The sequence below is a fragment of the Microcaecilia unicolor genome, chromosome 6 (assembly GCF_901765095.1).
Source record: "Microcaecilia unicolor chromosome 6, aMicUni1.1, whole genome shotgun sequence".
Taxonomy (NCBI): domain Eukaryota; kingdom Metazoa; phylum Chordata; class Amphibia; order Gymnophiona; family Siphonopidae; genus Microcaecilia; species Microcaecilia unicolor.
The window spans coordinates 29,208,759-29,224,247 of record NC_044036.1 but is presented as its reverse complement, the minus strand read 5'-3'; the positions used below and the strand labels follow the sequence as shown (position 1 = coordinate 29,224,247).

Sequence of the window (15,489 nt, the reverse complement as noted above, 5' to 3'; positions counted from 1 at the left end):
AAAAGGATGCGCCTTCTTCTCACCACGTGTAACCCATGGGCTCAGTTTATAAGAGGCCTTTTGTGTGTATAAAACAAGGTTTATGCATGGAAAAATGTATAAAATTTCCTTGTAAATGTATACCTGTATATGCAGTGGGACAAAAACAGACCAGCCTGCCTATATTGATCTAGGTAAGGTGGAAATCTCAACCATCTCAAAGCAGCAATGCCTGTTGGTGATACTCTGGGTGTATGCGTGTCCAGCTGTCCTTGGTCCATGGCCAGGGCAGAGTTAGACATGAGGACAACGTCAGGTAGATATAAATAAAAACTGAAGGGTAGATATTCAAAGCGATTTAAACGGCAGGAGAGGCTCTTAGCTGTTTAAAATGCTTGTGCAGACTATCCAGGGATGTTCAATAGCATTTAACCAGATAGTGGTGCTGAGTATCACCTCTATGCCAAGGTTATGGAGGGGGGGGGGGGCACAGTTAGGGCAGAGCAGATATGTTTCCAGCTGAGCAACTGCATAAAATTAGGACAGAAAAAAAGATTATCCTAAGTTTATTCAGGAAGTTAACTGAGTACTGCTCTGAATATCGGCCAGTGCCTGGTTAACTTCTGGGTCCTGACCACCGAAAGTGCTGCCATCCCCTTCTTTCCCTCCCTCCCACTCCCCTGGAAGCACACAAGCCTCCCTTCCAATCCCTCTCCTTCCCAACCACCCTCCTCCTGAGGGCAAGACAGGCCAATCAAAACCACCCTACATATCTCCCACCCCCCATAGGCTCCCCGGGCCTACCTTGAAGAGTCCCGGTTAGGGTTACCATATGTCCGGATTTACCCGGACATGTCCTCTTTTTGAGGACATGTTCGGGCGTCCGGACGGGTTTTGCCAGTCCGCTCGTTTGTCCGGATTTCTGGACAAACGGGCGGGCAGCGGGCCTATCCTAGCCTCCCCTTCCCTTACTTACTATCTACTGCCCTGGTGGTCTAGTGACCTCTTCAGGGCAGGAAAGAGCCCCCTCTTTCCTGCCCGGAGCGCTGCCCTTGCCCTGCATCCTGTTGATGTGACAGTCTCGGGATTCAAAATGGCCACCGAGAGTTGAAGCGGCCTCGCGAGACTTCAACTCTCGGCGGCCATTTTGAATCCCGAGACCGTCACAGCAACAGGATGCAGGGCAAGGGTAGCACTCAAGGCAGGAAAGAGGGGGCTCTTTCCTGCCCCGAAGAGGTCACTAGACCACCAGGGCAGTAGATAGTAAGTAAGGGGAGGGGAGGGGAGGTGACCCGGGGGAGGGGAGGTGACGGGGGGGGGGCAGGGGAGGGGAATATGTGACCCGGGGGGAGGGGAATATGTGACAGGGTGTGGGGTGAGTGTGCGAAAGGGGAGGGGTGTGGGCGGGCAGAGGGCGGGATATGTGTCCTCTTTTTAAGAGGACAAAATATGGTAACCCTAGTCCCGGTGGTCCAGTGGGGTTCTAAGGGCAGGAACAAGTGGGCATTGCTTCTGTCCTTAGGCCCCCACTGAATCACCAGGATTTTTCAAGGTAGGCCCAGCGGACCTACAGAGGTTGGCTTGGTCGACTCTTCTTGCCCTCTGGGGGTGGGAGGGGAATTGGAAGAGGGGGCTTATGTGCTCTCAGCAATGCGGGGGAGGAAAGGGGAATTGGGGAAGCAGAGGGCACCTGTATCCCATACGTTAGGCCCAACTACTATCAGCCAGGACCTGCATAAGCCCCAGTGGTTAGCACATAACAAATTAGTCAGATATTCAACGCCAGTGCTCAGACATGGCCTGGAATTGAATATCCAGGGCTAATTCTGCCCATGTTGCTATGAGCTAAATATTAATCGTTGAAAGTCCAAAGGATGACTACATAACTGCTGAGCTCCCACCCCTCAAAAACTCAATTTGCTTAATTTTTCCCCTTTGCTAGCTTACCATTTTCTATTAACCTTACAGTTATATTAATTGGCCTTTTCTAGAGGGAGAAGAGTGTTAAAACTGTAAATGCATATTGGAGCATCTTCCCCATGACTCAGGTCATAGGACCAAGAGCTGTGGGACAGAGGATCCAGGTTGGAAGGCACGGTAGGTACAGAGCGTTGTTTTTCATCCAGAAGTTACTGCAGATGTCTTACGTGCAGGGCAACTGATGTGACACTTCAAGGTTTCATTTCACGCCACTTTCATTGTGGTTGCACGTGGTTTATTAAAAAAAGGGCTTTACAGAGGTTTCTTTTTATAACTTTATTTCAGTTTGAAGGGTGCAACAAGGCATTTTCTAGGCTTGAGAACCTAAAGATCCACCTGCGGAGCCACACTGGAGAGAAACCCTACCTCTGCCAGCATCCCGGCTGCCAAAAAGCTTTCAGTAACTCCAGTGACCGTGCGAAGCATCAACGAACCCACCTGGATACTGTAAGCATGCTATAACCTCCTTTTACACTGCAGTGGACACCGGGCTTCCTTACGGCATGCAGTAGATACAGAATGAGATCTGGGTCATAAGAAGCCATCCTGGCTGACCCAGACATTGACGGTGATACACTTGAAGTGTGTATGGCCAAGATTTTTATTTCACAAATCCAAAGAGAGAGTCAAAGCAATACTGTATAGAGCTGAGTAGATGAATTGTTTATAGATAGAAAAATGAGAGAGACCTGGTAGGTTAAAGAAATATATGTTAGATGTGTTGCTAGGTGACACACCCATGGCCCACCCATGCCCCTCCCACATCAATGCTCCCCTTTGTAGTTACAAGATAGAACACTTGGGGGGATTCTGTTAATGGCACTCAAAAGCGATGCTGGAAAAAAAATCGTCACTAAGCAGTTATTCTATAAAGGGCGCTCCGAGATGAGCAATCTTTAAGGAATAGCGCTTAAAGCCGATTCTCATGCCTAAAGTTGAATGCCGGTATATGAGGCCTGGTGTAAATGGTGGTGCTCAACTCATGGCACTTTGGCACGTAAATGGTGCTATTTTATAAAACTGCGTGCAGATGTTTGGAACACCCTGACCCACCCATTCCCCTCCCCTGACCATGCCCCCTTTTGAGTTTTGTGCTATGGGATTTAGGTGTGTGGAGTTATAGAATGGTGCACAAATAGATGCACACACAAATTCCAATTTATGACAATTAAGTGCAATTATTAAGGGCCATTACATAAGTACATAAGTATTGCCATACTGGGAAAGACCAAAGGTCCATCGAGCCCAGCATCCTGTTTCCAACAGTGGCCAATCCAGGTCACAAATACCCGGCAAGATCCCCAAAATGTACAAAACATTTTATACTGCTTATCCCAGAAATAGTGGATTTTCCCCAAGTCCATTTAATAACGGTCTATGGACTTTTCCTTTAGGAAGCCATCCAAACCTTTTTTAAACTCCGCTAAGCTAACCGCCTTTACCACATTCTCTGGCAACGAATTCCAGAGTTTAAAAGCACGTTGAGTGAAGAAACATTTTCTCTGATTCGTTTTAAATTTACTACATTGTAACTTCATCGCATGCCCCCTAGTCCTAGTATTTTTGGAAAGCGTGAACAGACGCTTAATTCATACTTGATAGCTTGCTAGAGAATTTAGTTGCATGCCCAGCTCGAATGTGTGTCAAAATTCTGGGGGCTTAGGCACCAAGTTTATAGAATGAAGCTTAATTGCAGTTATGCACATACTTGCCCATTTCATGCCCGTCTTTGGCGCATAACAGCTGCCGTGTTGCTCAGAAGTTATATGCCAAATTGATGCCTAATTTTGATGCACTATGTTGAATGAGGGGGATTGTGTTTCAGGTGCAAATCTCTGCAGGTACTTTTTCCCCTCTGAACTATTCAAAGGGAAAACTCCACAGGGAAAAGCGTCCGAGGACTTTGCACCTGCCACAAAGTTTTGCAAATTGCTCCCCCCCCCCCCCCAAAGGTACGTAAATGATATGAGGTTAATGATGAAAGCCAAGGACAATGACCTGTATGTTGTCCAATTATCTATACAACCAGGAAAGTCCTGTTACTTTAGTCTTCAAAAGAGGTGACATTGTGTGTGGGTTTTTTTTTTTGCCACACAGGTGGAAATGTTTTCATTGAATAATGGATGGAATTCGGAACAATGGGGTTCTCAGCTCTGGTTCTTACAGCTCTCAAGTGGGTCTGGTTTTCAGGTTGTTCACCATAGACATGTATGATGTGCGTTGGTATATATTTGCTCCCCCGATACTCAGCACTATTTGACCAGCCAGGAACGGATCCTGGCCGGTTAAATAGCATTTAGCTGACTAACCACTAATACTCAGCGGGAGATAGCCAGTTATCTATGTGGACTATTCGTGGTTAGCAGCTAACCGGCTGTATCACATGATATAGCTGGCTATCCATGAATATTCAAGCACTGCCCAGCTGCACAAATAGCAGTCTTTGCCTGCTATTAACTTAACCAGCCAGCGCTGAATATTCATATAGCCGATTAAGTTACAGCTGCCCCCCCAAAAAAAACCTTTTGACGGATATTCGATGCCAGTCACCAGAAATAGCCCAGCAAAGAATATCCAGGTTCAGTGCCGACCGTGGCACTTATGCGGGCTGCCTCTCAACAGCTGAAGATCGGTCCTTTGTCTATGAACCAGGATAAGGGGCATAAATTATTTGCCCAAAAACCTGTTTCAGGTTCATGAGAACCCAAGTTGTCAGCCACTGGAACATGAATTATATGGATATAGCAAAGAATACAGGTTTTCACTTTAGGCAGAAGCAGGGGCGTAGCTACGTGGGGCCACGGGGACCTGGGCCCCTGTAGATTTGGCCCTGGACCCCCCAGCCGACGACCCTCTCGACCCCCCCCTCCTGCCGCTAACCCGCCATCGCCGTCTGCTACCTTTGCTGGCGGGGGACCCCAACCCCCGGCCAGCCGAGGTCCTCTTCTTCCTTCGTTCTGTTTCTGAGTCTGACGTCCTGCACATACAAAGTGCAGGACGTCAGACTCAGAACAAAGGAAGAAGAGGAGCTTGGCTGGTGGGGGTTGGGGTCCCCCGCCAGCAAAGGTAGGCGACGGCGGGGGAGGGTTGGCGGCGGTTGGGGGGGTCAAGAGGGTCGTCAACGGGGGGGGGGGGGTCAAAGTTGTTGTTGGTGGTGGCAGCGGCGGGGGGGGGCGGCAATGGCAGGGGGGTCGGCGGCGCCGGGGGGGGGCTAAAATGTGCCCCCTCACCTCAGGCTCTGGACCCCCCTCCCACCAAAGTCTGGCTACACCCCTGGGCAGAAGTCTCCTGTATGGAAAGTCCATTCCCTCCCCCCCCTTCCTGGCCCCAACACAAGTGTGAGACACTCCCACCTAATGCTTGTGAATCCACGCTTATGTTTTTCTAAGCCGGCATTGCAAAAAAAAGTTCAGATCTCACAGGAACAGTAGCAGGTTTAGCTACTGCAGAGTGAAGACCTGTAAACAGGTGAGGGGTGTGGAGAAGGGAAGTGAAAATCTCCAGCTAAACTGTTTGTCTCCCTAGGTGGCAATGATATATTGAAAATGAACGCCAGTGTCAGGTGACGCGAGTGTCAGGTGAGGGAGAGCAAGAGAAAATGAGGAAGTGTTGCAGCTGGGAGGACAGAGGGGACATGGGGGGGTATATAACCAAGCAGATCGAAATGCTAAATAGTAGTAGTAGTAGATCTGTATTATTCTTTGTAGCTCTCACCTTTTATATAACACTAGTAAAAAAGGCCCGTTTCTGACACAAATGAAACGGGCGCTAGCAAGGTTTTCCTCGGAGTGTGTATGTTTGGGAGAGTGTATGTGAGAGTGACTGTTTGAGAGTCAGAGTGAAAGTGTGAGTGTGTGTGTGTGAGAGAGAGAGAGTGAGTCTGGGTGTGAGTGTGTTTGTGAGAGAGTGTGTGTGTGAGAATGAGAGTGTGTGCAAGTGTGTATGTGAGACACAGTGTGAGAGAGAGTGTGTGTGTGTGGGCGAGAGAGAGAGTGTGTGTGAGACACAGATTCTCTGTGAGAGTGAGTGTATGAGACCAAGCGAGTGTGTGAGTGACTGTGTGGCACATAGAGAGTGAATGTGATACAGTGTGAGACAGAGTGTGTGAGAGTGAGAGACATTGTATATGAGAGAGAGAGTGTGAGCCCTGCCCTCCCAATCCATGCCCATCTGTCCCCTGCCCCCTCCATTCATCCTTTTCCAGCAATTCCCCTCTCTCCCTGAGCCCTGCCCTCCCAATCCATGCCCAACCATGCTCCTCTGTCACCTGCCCCCTCCATTCATCCCTATCCAGCAATTCCCCTCTCTCCCTGAGCCCTGCCCTGCAATCCATATCCATCCATGCCCATCTGTCCCCTCCATTCATCCCTATCCAGCAATTCCCCTCTCTCCCTGAGCCCTGCCCTCCCAATCCATGCCCATCCATGCTCCTCTGTCCCCTGCCCCCTCCATTCATCCCTTTCCAGCAATTCCCCTCTCTCCCTGAGCCCTGCCCTCCCAATCCATGCCCATCCATGTTCCTCTGTCACCTGCCCCCTCCATTCATCCCTTTCCAGCAATTCCCCTCTCTCCCTGAGCCCTGCCCTCCCAATCCATGCCCATCCATGCTCCTCTGTTCCCTGCCGCCTCCATTCATCCTTTTCCAGCAAGTCCCCTCTCTCCCTTCCATGACCCCCCCTCGCATCCATGCTCCTCTCTCTCCCATGTCCCAGCCTGGCCCGCCCTCTTCTCCCCCCCCTTCGCATCCATGCTGTCGTTTCTCCCCTGCCCTCCCGCTCCCATTGTTCAACTTTACTGCCCACCCTCTTCTCTCCCCCCAACATCCCTTTTTTTATTTTCTTCTTTTTAAATTTACCTCCGTGGCGGTTCCGGCAGCGCAGCGTCAGGGAAGGAGGCAGCGCTCCCGACGTCTAGCCTTCCCTTCGCTGTGTTCCGCCTTCTTCTGACGTCATCCTTGACGTCAGAAGAAGGCGGAACACAGCGAAGGGAAGGCTAGAGACGTCGGGAGCGCCGCCTCCTTCCCTGACGCTGCGCTGCCGGAATTGTTTGTTTTTTATTCCGCCCTCGACGTCATGACGTTTGACGCGAGGGTGGGGCAGAGACGGCTGGCTGGCTTCACACCATGAATCCACGAACCCTACAGCCAGGGAGTGTTTGAGTGGCTTCAGAACGTTGTCTTCAGAACGTTCACGGTGCGTTTTATTATATTACATCATTGTAAGTTGACTGACATCAAAATTACAGAGGAATCATTGTAATTTAAAAAGACAAAAGATATTCTGCAACCAAATTATAAATATTTACTTTGAAGCTGATGATGCGGACAAAAAAGATCTCTCCAGTATATTCACTGCCATACAGTAAAGTGGAGACAGTGAATTTAATTGGAGGCTTCTGGGGCAGGTCTTCTGAATGAAATTGCCTTTTGGGGTGGTTTTGGGCCCTGCAATTTCCTCATGGTCTTTTGGATCCACCCTCTGCTTGGGGTACAGCATTATGGGCTTTCATTTACAACTTCCCACCCCTGACTTAGCTCAGAGTCACTGAAATAACACTCCTTGGTGAGTTAGGGTAACAAACCTGACCTGATACGCCTGTGCCCACGTTTGACCACTAGGTGTCACCATTGTCTGATGGCCATTGTGTGATGGTTGAGATACCCTCCCCACTAGAGGCTATGAATCTTCCTAGGCCAGCCCGAGCAGAAGCCAACCTTGGAAATGGAACCCAGATCCTGTGCACGGTTCTACACAAGCATTGCCCCTGAGTCTTAGGGCTGGTCTTGATGTTTACTCTCTCAACAGTTAAACATGTCAGACCATGCAGCATTAAGGAATTTGTAAATATACAACACTGAAGGTCCTGCTGAAACCAAATCATGTAGAGGAAAGAAACCCAGGCACTTTGACAATATTGTTTCATTGAAGACAGAGTTTTAAACTATTTTTCAACCTTACTTCATAAACACTACAGAGCAGACCTCTTTCTGGAAAGAAAGCTATGATGTCTAACTAGTAAATTGTAACATGGGACCCTACTCACTAAAAATTTAAACCTGGGAATTTCAAACTATCTTAATTCAAATTCTAAATCTCGAAAAGTTTGAAATATAGGTTTTATGGGTGTCTCACTTTGCAATTTCCAAGGTTAAATAACCATAATGTTTTTAAATAAATCAACTAGGAACCTCAAACCTCCTAATAGGGAATACTCAGCAAAAAAATTGCACCTTCCACTATTTTCTTCAGGAGTAAAATACTATCACTGGTTCCAATAAGGAGAAGAAAAAAGAGAGAAAACTCCAATCGCAAAAACTCATATGTACATGAGAAAAACGAATGGTACAAAAACTCTCCTTGCTCTTCTCTCTCTCAATTTTAGAAATTAACAAAATGAAACACCTCCTCTCAAAACCCAAAAAAACCGGTGATTAACCCGGCATATCTTAAGGCATCCCAAACTAACACTTCACATTCGTCCTGTTGAAAACTAACCCCCGTTTTAAAGTGAGCAAGAGTTTTCAAACAAATATCTTTCAAACAGTTAGCAATCACTTATCTTCTATTCACTAAGCCATGTTATGAAAATAACTACTACTACTACTTAACATTTCTAGAGAGCTACTGTACAGTTTAACAAAGAGAGACAGTCCCTGCTCAAAGAGCTTACAATCTAATAGATAAGAGTGAGACAAATATAGGACAATCAAGCCATTGTGACATCACTGATGAGGTTGGCTCTTAGGCATTGGTGGAATGAGGCATTATGACATCACAATCTCAGCTCTGGATACCAGAGACTGAAACTCTTCACACTAAGGGGGGAAGTGGGCCAAGTATAGGACAGTCAAGCCATTGTGACATCACTGATGAGGTTGGCTCTTAGGCATTGGTGGAATGAGGCATTATGACATCATAATCTCAGCTCTGGTTAAATCACTGCTATATGTAATACTACTACTACTACTTAACATTTCTAGAGCGCTACTAGGGTTACGCAGCGCTGTACAATTTAACAAAGAGAGACAGTCCCTGCTCAAAGAGCTTACAATCTAATAGACAAGTGAACGGTCGGTCCGATAGGGGCAGTCAAATTGGGGCAGTCTGGATTCACTGAACGGTAAGGGTTAGGTGCCGAACGCAGCATTGAAGAGGTGGGCTTTAAGCACATTATTTACACATTATTTACCAATGAATGTACACTAGTAAGCAATAGGATGCATTTTTTGCCACTGACACAGCTTAACATGAATTTTTTTAAACTGTCAAAACCCCCCGAAAATCCATGAGTTGAATTTGAAGGGGACATGGCCTCAAAGAGCTCCATGATCAAAGATAATCTCACGGAGCTTGAACAGACCAAATGGTCTTCTCATCATCATTGGCCGTCATTCGTTTTTTTAAACTTTTTTTTAACTGTAACATATTAAATAATAATTGGATGCAAAGTATGCAAATCCATGCAAAGCTGCTCATTATTATTCAAAACGAATAACATAGCTTGTGTTAAACTTCAGTGGCCGTGTTATTCATAGAAAGATAACACATCAAGAGACGCTATCTTTCCTCCTTGGCTCAGTAATGCACAGTCTTATGCTCTTAAAAGGGCTCATACGACGTAAAAAGACTAATAAGGTATATTTTTTCCACCCCGAGCCCCTATCAAATGCCCTCCACATACCTGGTCCTTTGTGGAAGCCTCTGCCCACTCCTCTCACCCTCCCAATCTCTCCCAAGCACCTACCATGGATCTTCCCATCAGGGGCGTAGCCAGACAACAGATTTTGGGTGGGTCTAGGCAAGAATTGGGTGGGCACCAAGTGTTCTCCCCCCCCCAAAAAAAAAAAATCTCAGCTGGTGTGAAAACGCTTCTTTCCACCTTGGCAGCAGGAATGCACTGAAAACTGAGCATGCGCAGGTGCCGGGGTTGTGGAGAGTAGCGTTTTCGTTACCATCAGGGGGAAATCTTCAGCTGGTGGAGCTTGGGATTCCCACCAGCTACCACTAAACATGTGCTACTGTTGGGTGGGCCTGAGCCATAAATGGGTGGGCCCTGGCCCACCCAAGCCCACCTGTGGCTATGCCACTGCTTCCCGTTGTTTCTGTGACTCGAAATGGCCACCTCATCCCCTAGCAGTGTCCTTGTGGTAGCACCACTAGGGGTCAGGCTGCCAAACAGGAGAGTGGGGGAGGGAGGATTCCAGGGAGGGGACTTTTAATGAGGGAATCGGGATGGGGCTTTTGGTTCCTGGGTAGGGGGCTATTGGAGGATGGGATATTTTTCTTTGTGGCTTAGCACTGACCCTAAAACAGTGGGCTTAATTTGTGGCCTGCTATTTTAGTGTTGCTGCAGATGGAAATTTTATTTATTTATTTGTTGCATTTGTATCCCACCTTATCCCACCTCTTTTTCTCATTTGTTAATCTTTGTGGTACACTTTATTGAAGAGATGTGTCTTCAGTAGGATGCGGAAGTTCATTCTTTCGAATGTCGATTTCAAACTGCGTGGTAGTGCATTCCAGAAATATGTGATATTCCCAGATGTAGCAACACAGAGAGAAAAACAAAGGATTCACTAACCTGAGATACTGCAGGCTAATGAATCCCATAGTAACATAGTGCAACAATGTGCTGTTTTAGTATTTTGCTTATTTTAGGTTTGTTGTAATGGTCTGTTTGTTGTTATATCTATGTACACCGCCTAGAACTGTGGATAGTGCGGTTAATAAATACTTTAAATAAATGAACAGGGGCCCTGATTTGTAAGTTTGGCATGCCCTTGGAATTAATTCTTAGCGCTAAGGTAGAATCGATTGACCTGACATTACTATGCTTTTCTCTCTGTGTGCCTGTTGTTCCAGAAAATCCTTTCATTTTAACTCTTTCTTCTTTCTCTTTTTCTCTTCTGTTGCTTTTAACTGACTCCTGCAAAATTGGCAGAAAGGTATCGTAATGTTTCTTGACTAACTTCACATGTCTAGTACTGTCTCACCAACCAGGGATAATCTTTCTTCTCTGCTTCTGCTGGTCTTGCTGCCTGTTTAATCTCCTGAATGTAAAAGTGGAACCAAATTCTATGTGTGTGGTGCCGAAAAAATATCGTCATTAAAAAACACCGTGCTTGGCACTAATCTATAAACTGCACCTAACAGGCGCAGTTACAGAATACGTGTAGTACCTGGACCTGCAATTTAATTTAGGCATGACCATTTACACCAACTAAAACCTGGTGTAAACGCCCATGTCTAGCTTAGGCGCAGATCGGGCGTATTCTATAACAGTGCGCGTAATTTCTAGAAACACCCATGATCTACCTTTGCTCCTCCCATGGCCACGCTCCCTTTTCAGATTCACGGATTTGAATTTACACTCACTGCTTTACAGTATATGCTTAGAAAATTGTGCGCATAAATTCTAATTAATGCCAATTAGTGCTGGTAGTTGCATGTTGTTGGCCAATTATTGGTGCCGATTGGCTTGTTAAACAAGTTACGCATGCAATTTGGCCACAGCTTTGGTCACCATACATGGAATCTGGGGGTTGACCAATTCTTAACCAATTAATTTGTGCGCGCATCTCAGAATTGCGCCCAAATTTTGGTGAGCAAATTTAGGTGACCTTCCTAGAATCCTGGGGGGGGGGGGGGGGGGGGGGGGGAGGGGAGGTTCAGATTCCATTATAGAATACTAGTCTAACCCAGTTATCAGCACGACGTACATTTATGTGCCAAACTGGGAGCCCTACCCATGTCCCATTCATGTTCCGCCCATGTGTACAACCCCTTGCATTTACACGTTATGCCACTTATGCCCACCCTTTAAGGTTACAGCTTGGGTGTCCTGCTGGCATTTTTAAGGAGTGTGTAAAATGCAGGTGCCCAGTTATAGAAATGCCCTTTCGGTGCTCTAAAGAAATGGATTACAAAGCCCAGGCTGTGTTCTTCCTGAAGCTGACGTCATTATCACTGTCTGTTGTGATGCCAGCCTCATAACATGAGCTATAGAGAGAGTATGTCCTGCACAGGGTTTCGTGGAGCTGCACAGCCTGCAAAAAACAAATAAATAAATAAAAAGTATACTTTGCCCAGTATGCCTGACAGCATTATATATGAAGACACTTACTTCTGCCTTCCCACGGGCCACAATGTGTTGATTACTTCTTTATTAAGATTTATTAACCCCTTATGAAGAAATTTACCCAACATGGTGTACTGCAGGTGTAGCTGGACGTAGGCAACTTACATTGTGCATGGTGACTAGTCTTGTGGGATGATAATCTTTCTTTTAAAATATTACAAATAAAATTTGCAAATGAAAAATAAAAAAAGGGATGTTTACTATTACATAATCCAGTATGTTAAGTAATATCTGCAAAGCCCAGTTGTGTGAACCTTTCACAGTATATGAATGAGTTCAGGCTGCAGAGTACAGCTGGTATCCTGTCAGACTTGCTCTGTGCAGAGGTGGTGAGAAAATGCTCGGAGATGTTAGATTATGTTTCTACATAAATTATAGTCCCTTGATGTTTGCTATTATCATGCTTGTTACTGGAAGGTGGAAGAGCTAATAAAGGTTAAGTCCTTTTTATTTTTATTTCCTTCCACCCCTAACACATGTACAGAAACCATATGCTTGTCAGATTCCTGGATGCTGCAAGCGCTACACCGATCCCAGCTCGCTGCGAAAGCACGTGAAAGCCCATTCCGCCAAAGAACAACAGGTGTGTAAGAAGGTAAGATGCCAAGCAAAAGAGCCTGGCGCAGTTCCAATTCATTGATATGAGTGATTGATTGCACGTCTGTGTAGGAAATTATTCCCAGCTAGTGCCTGCTGACAGTGGGCCCTGCTTTATTGGTCTATAGATTACACTCTCCAATTTCTAAGTGGTTCCGTAGACTTTTGGCAAACTCTAGTGTTTTTTTTCCCCCCTCTGTCTATTAAACTCAAGCCTTTGTTCCCAGAGTCCCAACTGCTCATTCTATAAATCTTTGTATGTCTGCAGTTTGCTCCGAGTGTTTACATCGGTTGGGGGAGGGGGAGAGAATATATTTCAAACTACCCGCTTATTTAGCATGAGCTGCTACACTTACACATCTTTAAACAAACATGGCCAATTAGTAAATTTCAGGAAAGGTGTGTTTCACCCAGTGGCGTAGCAAGGGGGGGGGGCGGGGGGCGGTCCACCCCGGGTGTCAGGTCAAGGGGGGTGCTCCCTGCCAGATCCTCCCCCCCCACGGGTGCAGCACGATGACACCCCCAGACCCAGTGCCTACCCTCAGCTCCGTCCAACCAGCTCCCGCACCCTACCTTTAAAAAATCTCGGAAGCCGAGGTGAGGTGCAGCGCCTCGCGCCTGCATGTAAAAGAAGTGTGGGCCTTCCCTCACTCTGTCTGTCCCACCCTCCGCTGATGCAACTTCCTATTTCATCAAAGGGGGGGACAAACAGAGTGAGGGAAGGCCCGATGAGACGATCCACACTTCCTTTACATGCAAGCGCGAGGCGCTGCGCCTCACCTCGGCTTCCGAGATTTCTTTAAAGGTAGGGTGCGGGAGCTGGTTGGACGGAGTTGAGGAGGGTAGGCAATGGGTTGGGGAGGGTGTTGATGCGCCGAGGGGAGGGATGTCATCGTGTTGCACCCGGGGGGGGGGGGGGATACAACGGCGAACCGCCCCGGGTGGCAGCCCCCCTTGCTACGCCACTGGTTTCAGCAGAATATTTTTAACTTGGTTTAGGGAGAACCTCTTAGAAATGCAATTAGTATAAATAACGTAATACTAAGACCTCTGGCTTTGTGCTCATTAGATTGCCTCAGGCGTTTTTAAAACAAAATAGGGTAGTCATTACTAAACTTTGTACTATGGTGGAACCCCTAAAATATTTTTTTTCATACACTGAGGAATCCTCAATTTATGTATTTGTTTAGATTTTGCTCACACCTTTTTCAGTAGTAGCTCAAGGTGAGTTACATTCAGGTACTCTGGATATTTCTCTGTCCCAGGAGGGCTCACAATCTGTTTGTACCTGAGGCAATGGAGGGTTAAGTGACTTGCCCAAGATCACAAGGAGCAGCAGTGGGATTTGAACCGGCCACCTCTGGATTGCAAGACCGGTGCTCTAACCACTAGGCCACTCAGCAACATTCCATGTAGAATCACCAATAGTAGCAACATTCCATCTAGAATCTCCAATAGTAGCAACATTCCATTTATTTTATTTAGATTTTGCTCACACCTTTTTCAGTGGTAGCTCAAGGTGAGTTACATTCAGGCACTCTGGATATTTCTCTGTCGCAGGAGGGCTCACAATCTAAGTTTGTACCTGAGGCAATGGAGGGTTAAGTGACTTGCCCAAGATCACAAGGAGCAGCAGTGGGATTTGAACTGGCCACCTCTGGATTGCTAGACCGGTGCTCTAACCACTAGGCCACTCTTCCAAACATGTACATCTATGTTTATACAAACAGATTCTATAATCTAATTTCGTGAAGAACCCGGTTTGGGAATTGCTGATTTCGGGTGCCCTGGCTAGGAACACAAGAGTTCAAATGCAAGGTGATGGAAGGGAAAATTAATTTATTTTTCTTGGTTTTCAACTGAAGGAAACCAAAGTAGGTATAAATGTGGATTAAAGAGATGCAGCCTCTTCGTAATGACAAAAGGGAATTATCTCGATGAATATGTACAATGCAAGGAGATTCACAAGAACTTGGAGAGAAGCAAGACAAATGGAAAACCACTGTAAAAGTTTCCTTTGGAAAACTCAAGGCTACTCCTGGTTAATTTGGTAGTAATAATAACGATTGATTGACTGCAGCTGCAGATTGGAAGCAAACATGCTAGATGGTATTTTGAGCAAACAAAAAGCATGCGTGTTGGAAGTCCTGCTGGTATATCTATGCACTTGATTGGGATTAACCAAACCCTGGAGAGCACCATTACATAAAACTATGAACTTCAAAACAATAATCGTTTGTCAATGGCTATGGGATAAAATAGATGCATCTGTGTAATCTGAGCCCTGCATATGAGCAAAGCTGGCCACATAGCTCTGCTTTAAAAGGGAATTAGAAACGCTTTTCATTCTTAATTCCATTTCCCTGCTGTTTTCAATGCATTCGGTATTGTGGTTTTGAAGGAACATGCCTCAGCCACTTTTTGCCAAAGTGCAGTCATGTGCACGGAAAGTGGCCAACTTTGTTGGATGTGTCCTTCTACAATATCGACAGGAACAGGATTCCCGCTGGTTCCAATCCCCATCAGCACCGGGGCTGAAATGTTTTGCCACAGTGTTTCTGGAAGGCGATCTGGGCTTCTTTCAGCAAGATGAGTTAAACTGGTTGTCCCATCTGTGGAGCAAGCAATTAAGAAAAGTTATGTGTTCAGGGATCTGCAAAAGTAGACTCCTCTCTTTCCCTTTCTGCTTACAATCGAGCGTGGTCTAAAGGGTCCTAGTGGAATGGGGGAGAAAAATTTCAAGACCTGGCCTGGAATTCACTTAACCCTCCATTGCCCCATGTAAGCCGCATTGAG

At 46.4% G+C, this 15,489-nt stretch overlaps 1 protein-coding gene across 3 annotated transcripts in view; it reads left to right on the top strand.

Annotated features, from left to right (window-relative positions):
• GLIS1 (GLIS family zinc finger 1) overlaps nt 1–15,489 on the top strand; it is a 418,517-nt gene that overhangs the window by 273,088 nt on the left and 129,940 nt on the right. For 2 of the 3 annotated variants that reach the window (XM_030207713.1, XM_030207711.1), the window contains exons 4-5: nt 2,245–2,406; nt 12,581–12,691. In XM_030207713.1, the coding sequence (XP_030063573.1) occupies nt 2,245–2,406; nt 12,581–12,691 (273 nt within the window). The remainder of the gene's footprint in view (nt 1–2,244; nt 2,407–12,580; nt 12,692–15,489) is intronic. The other variant, XM_030207712.1, reaches the window with a different exon arrangement.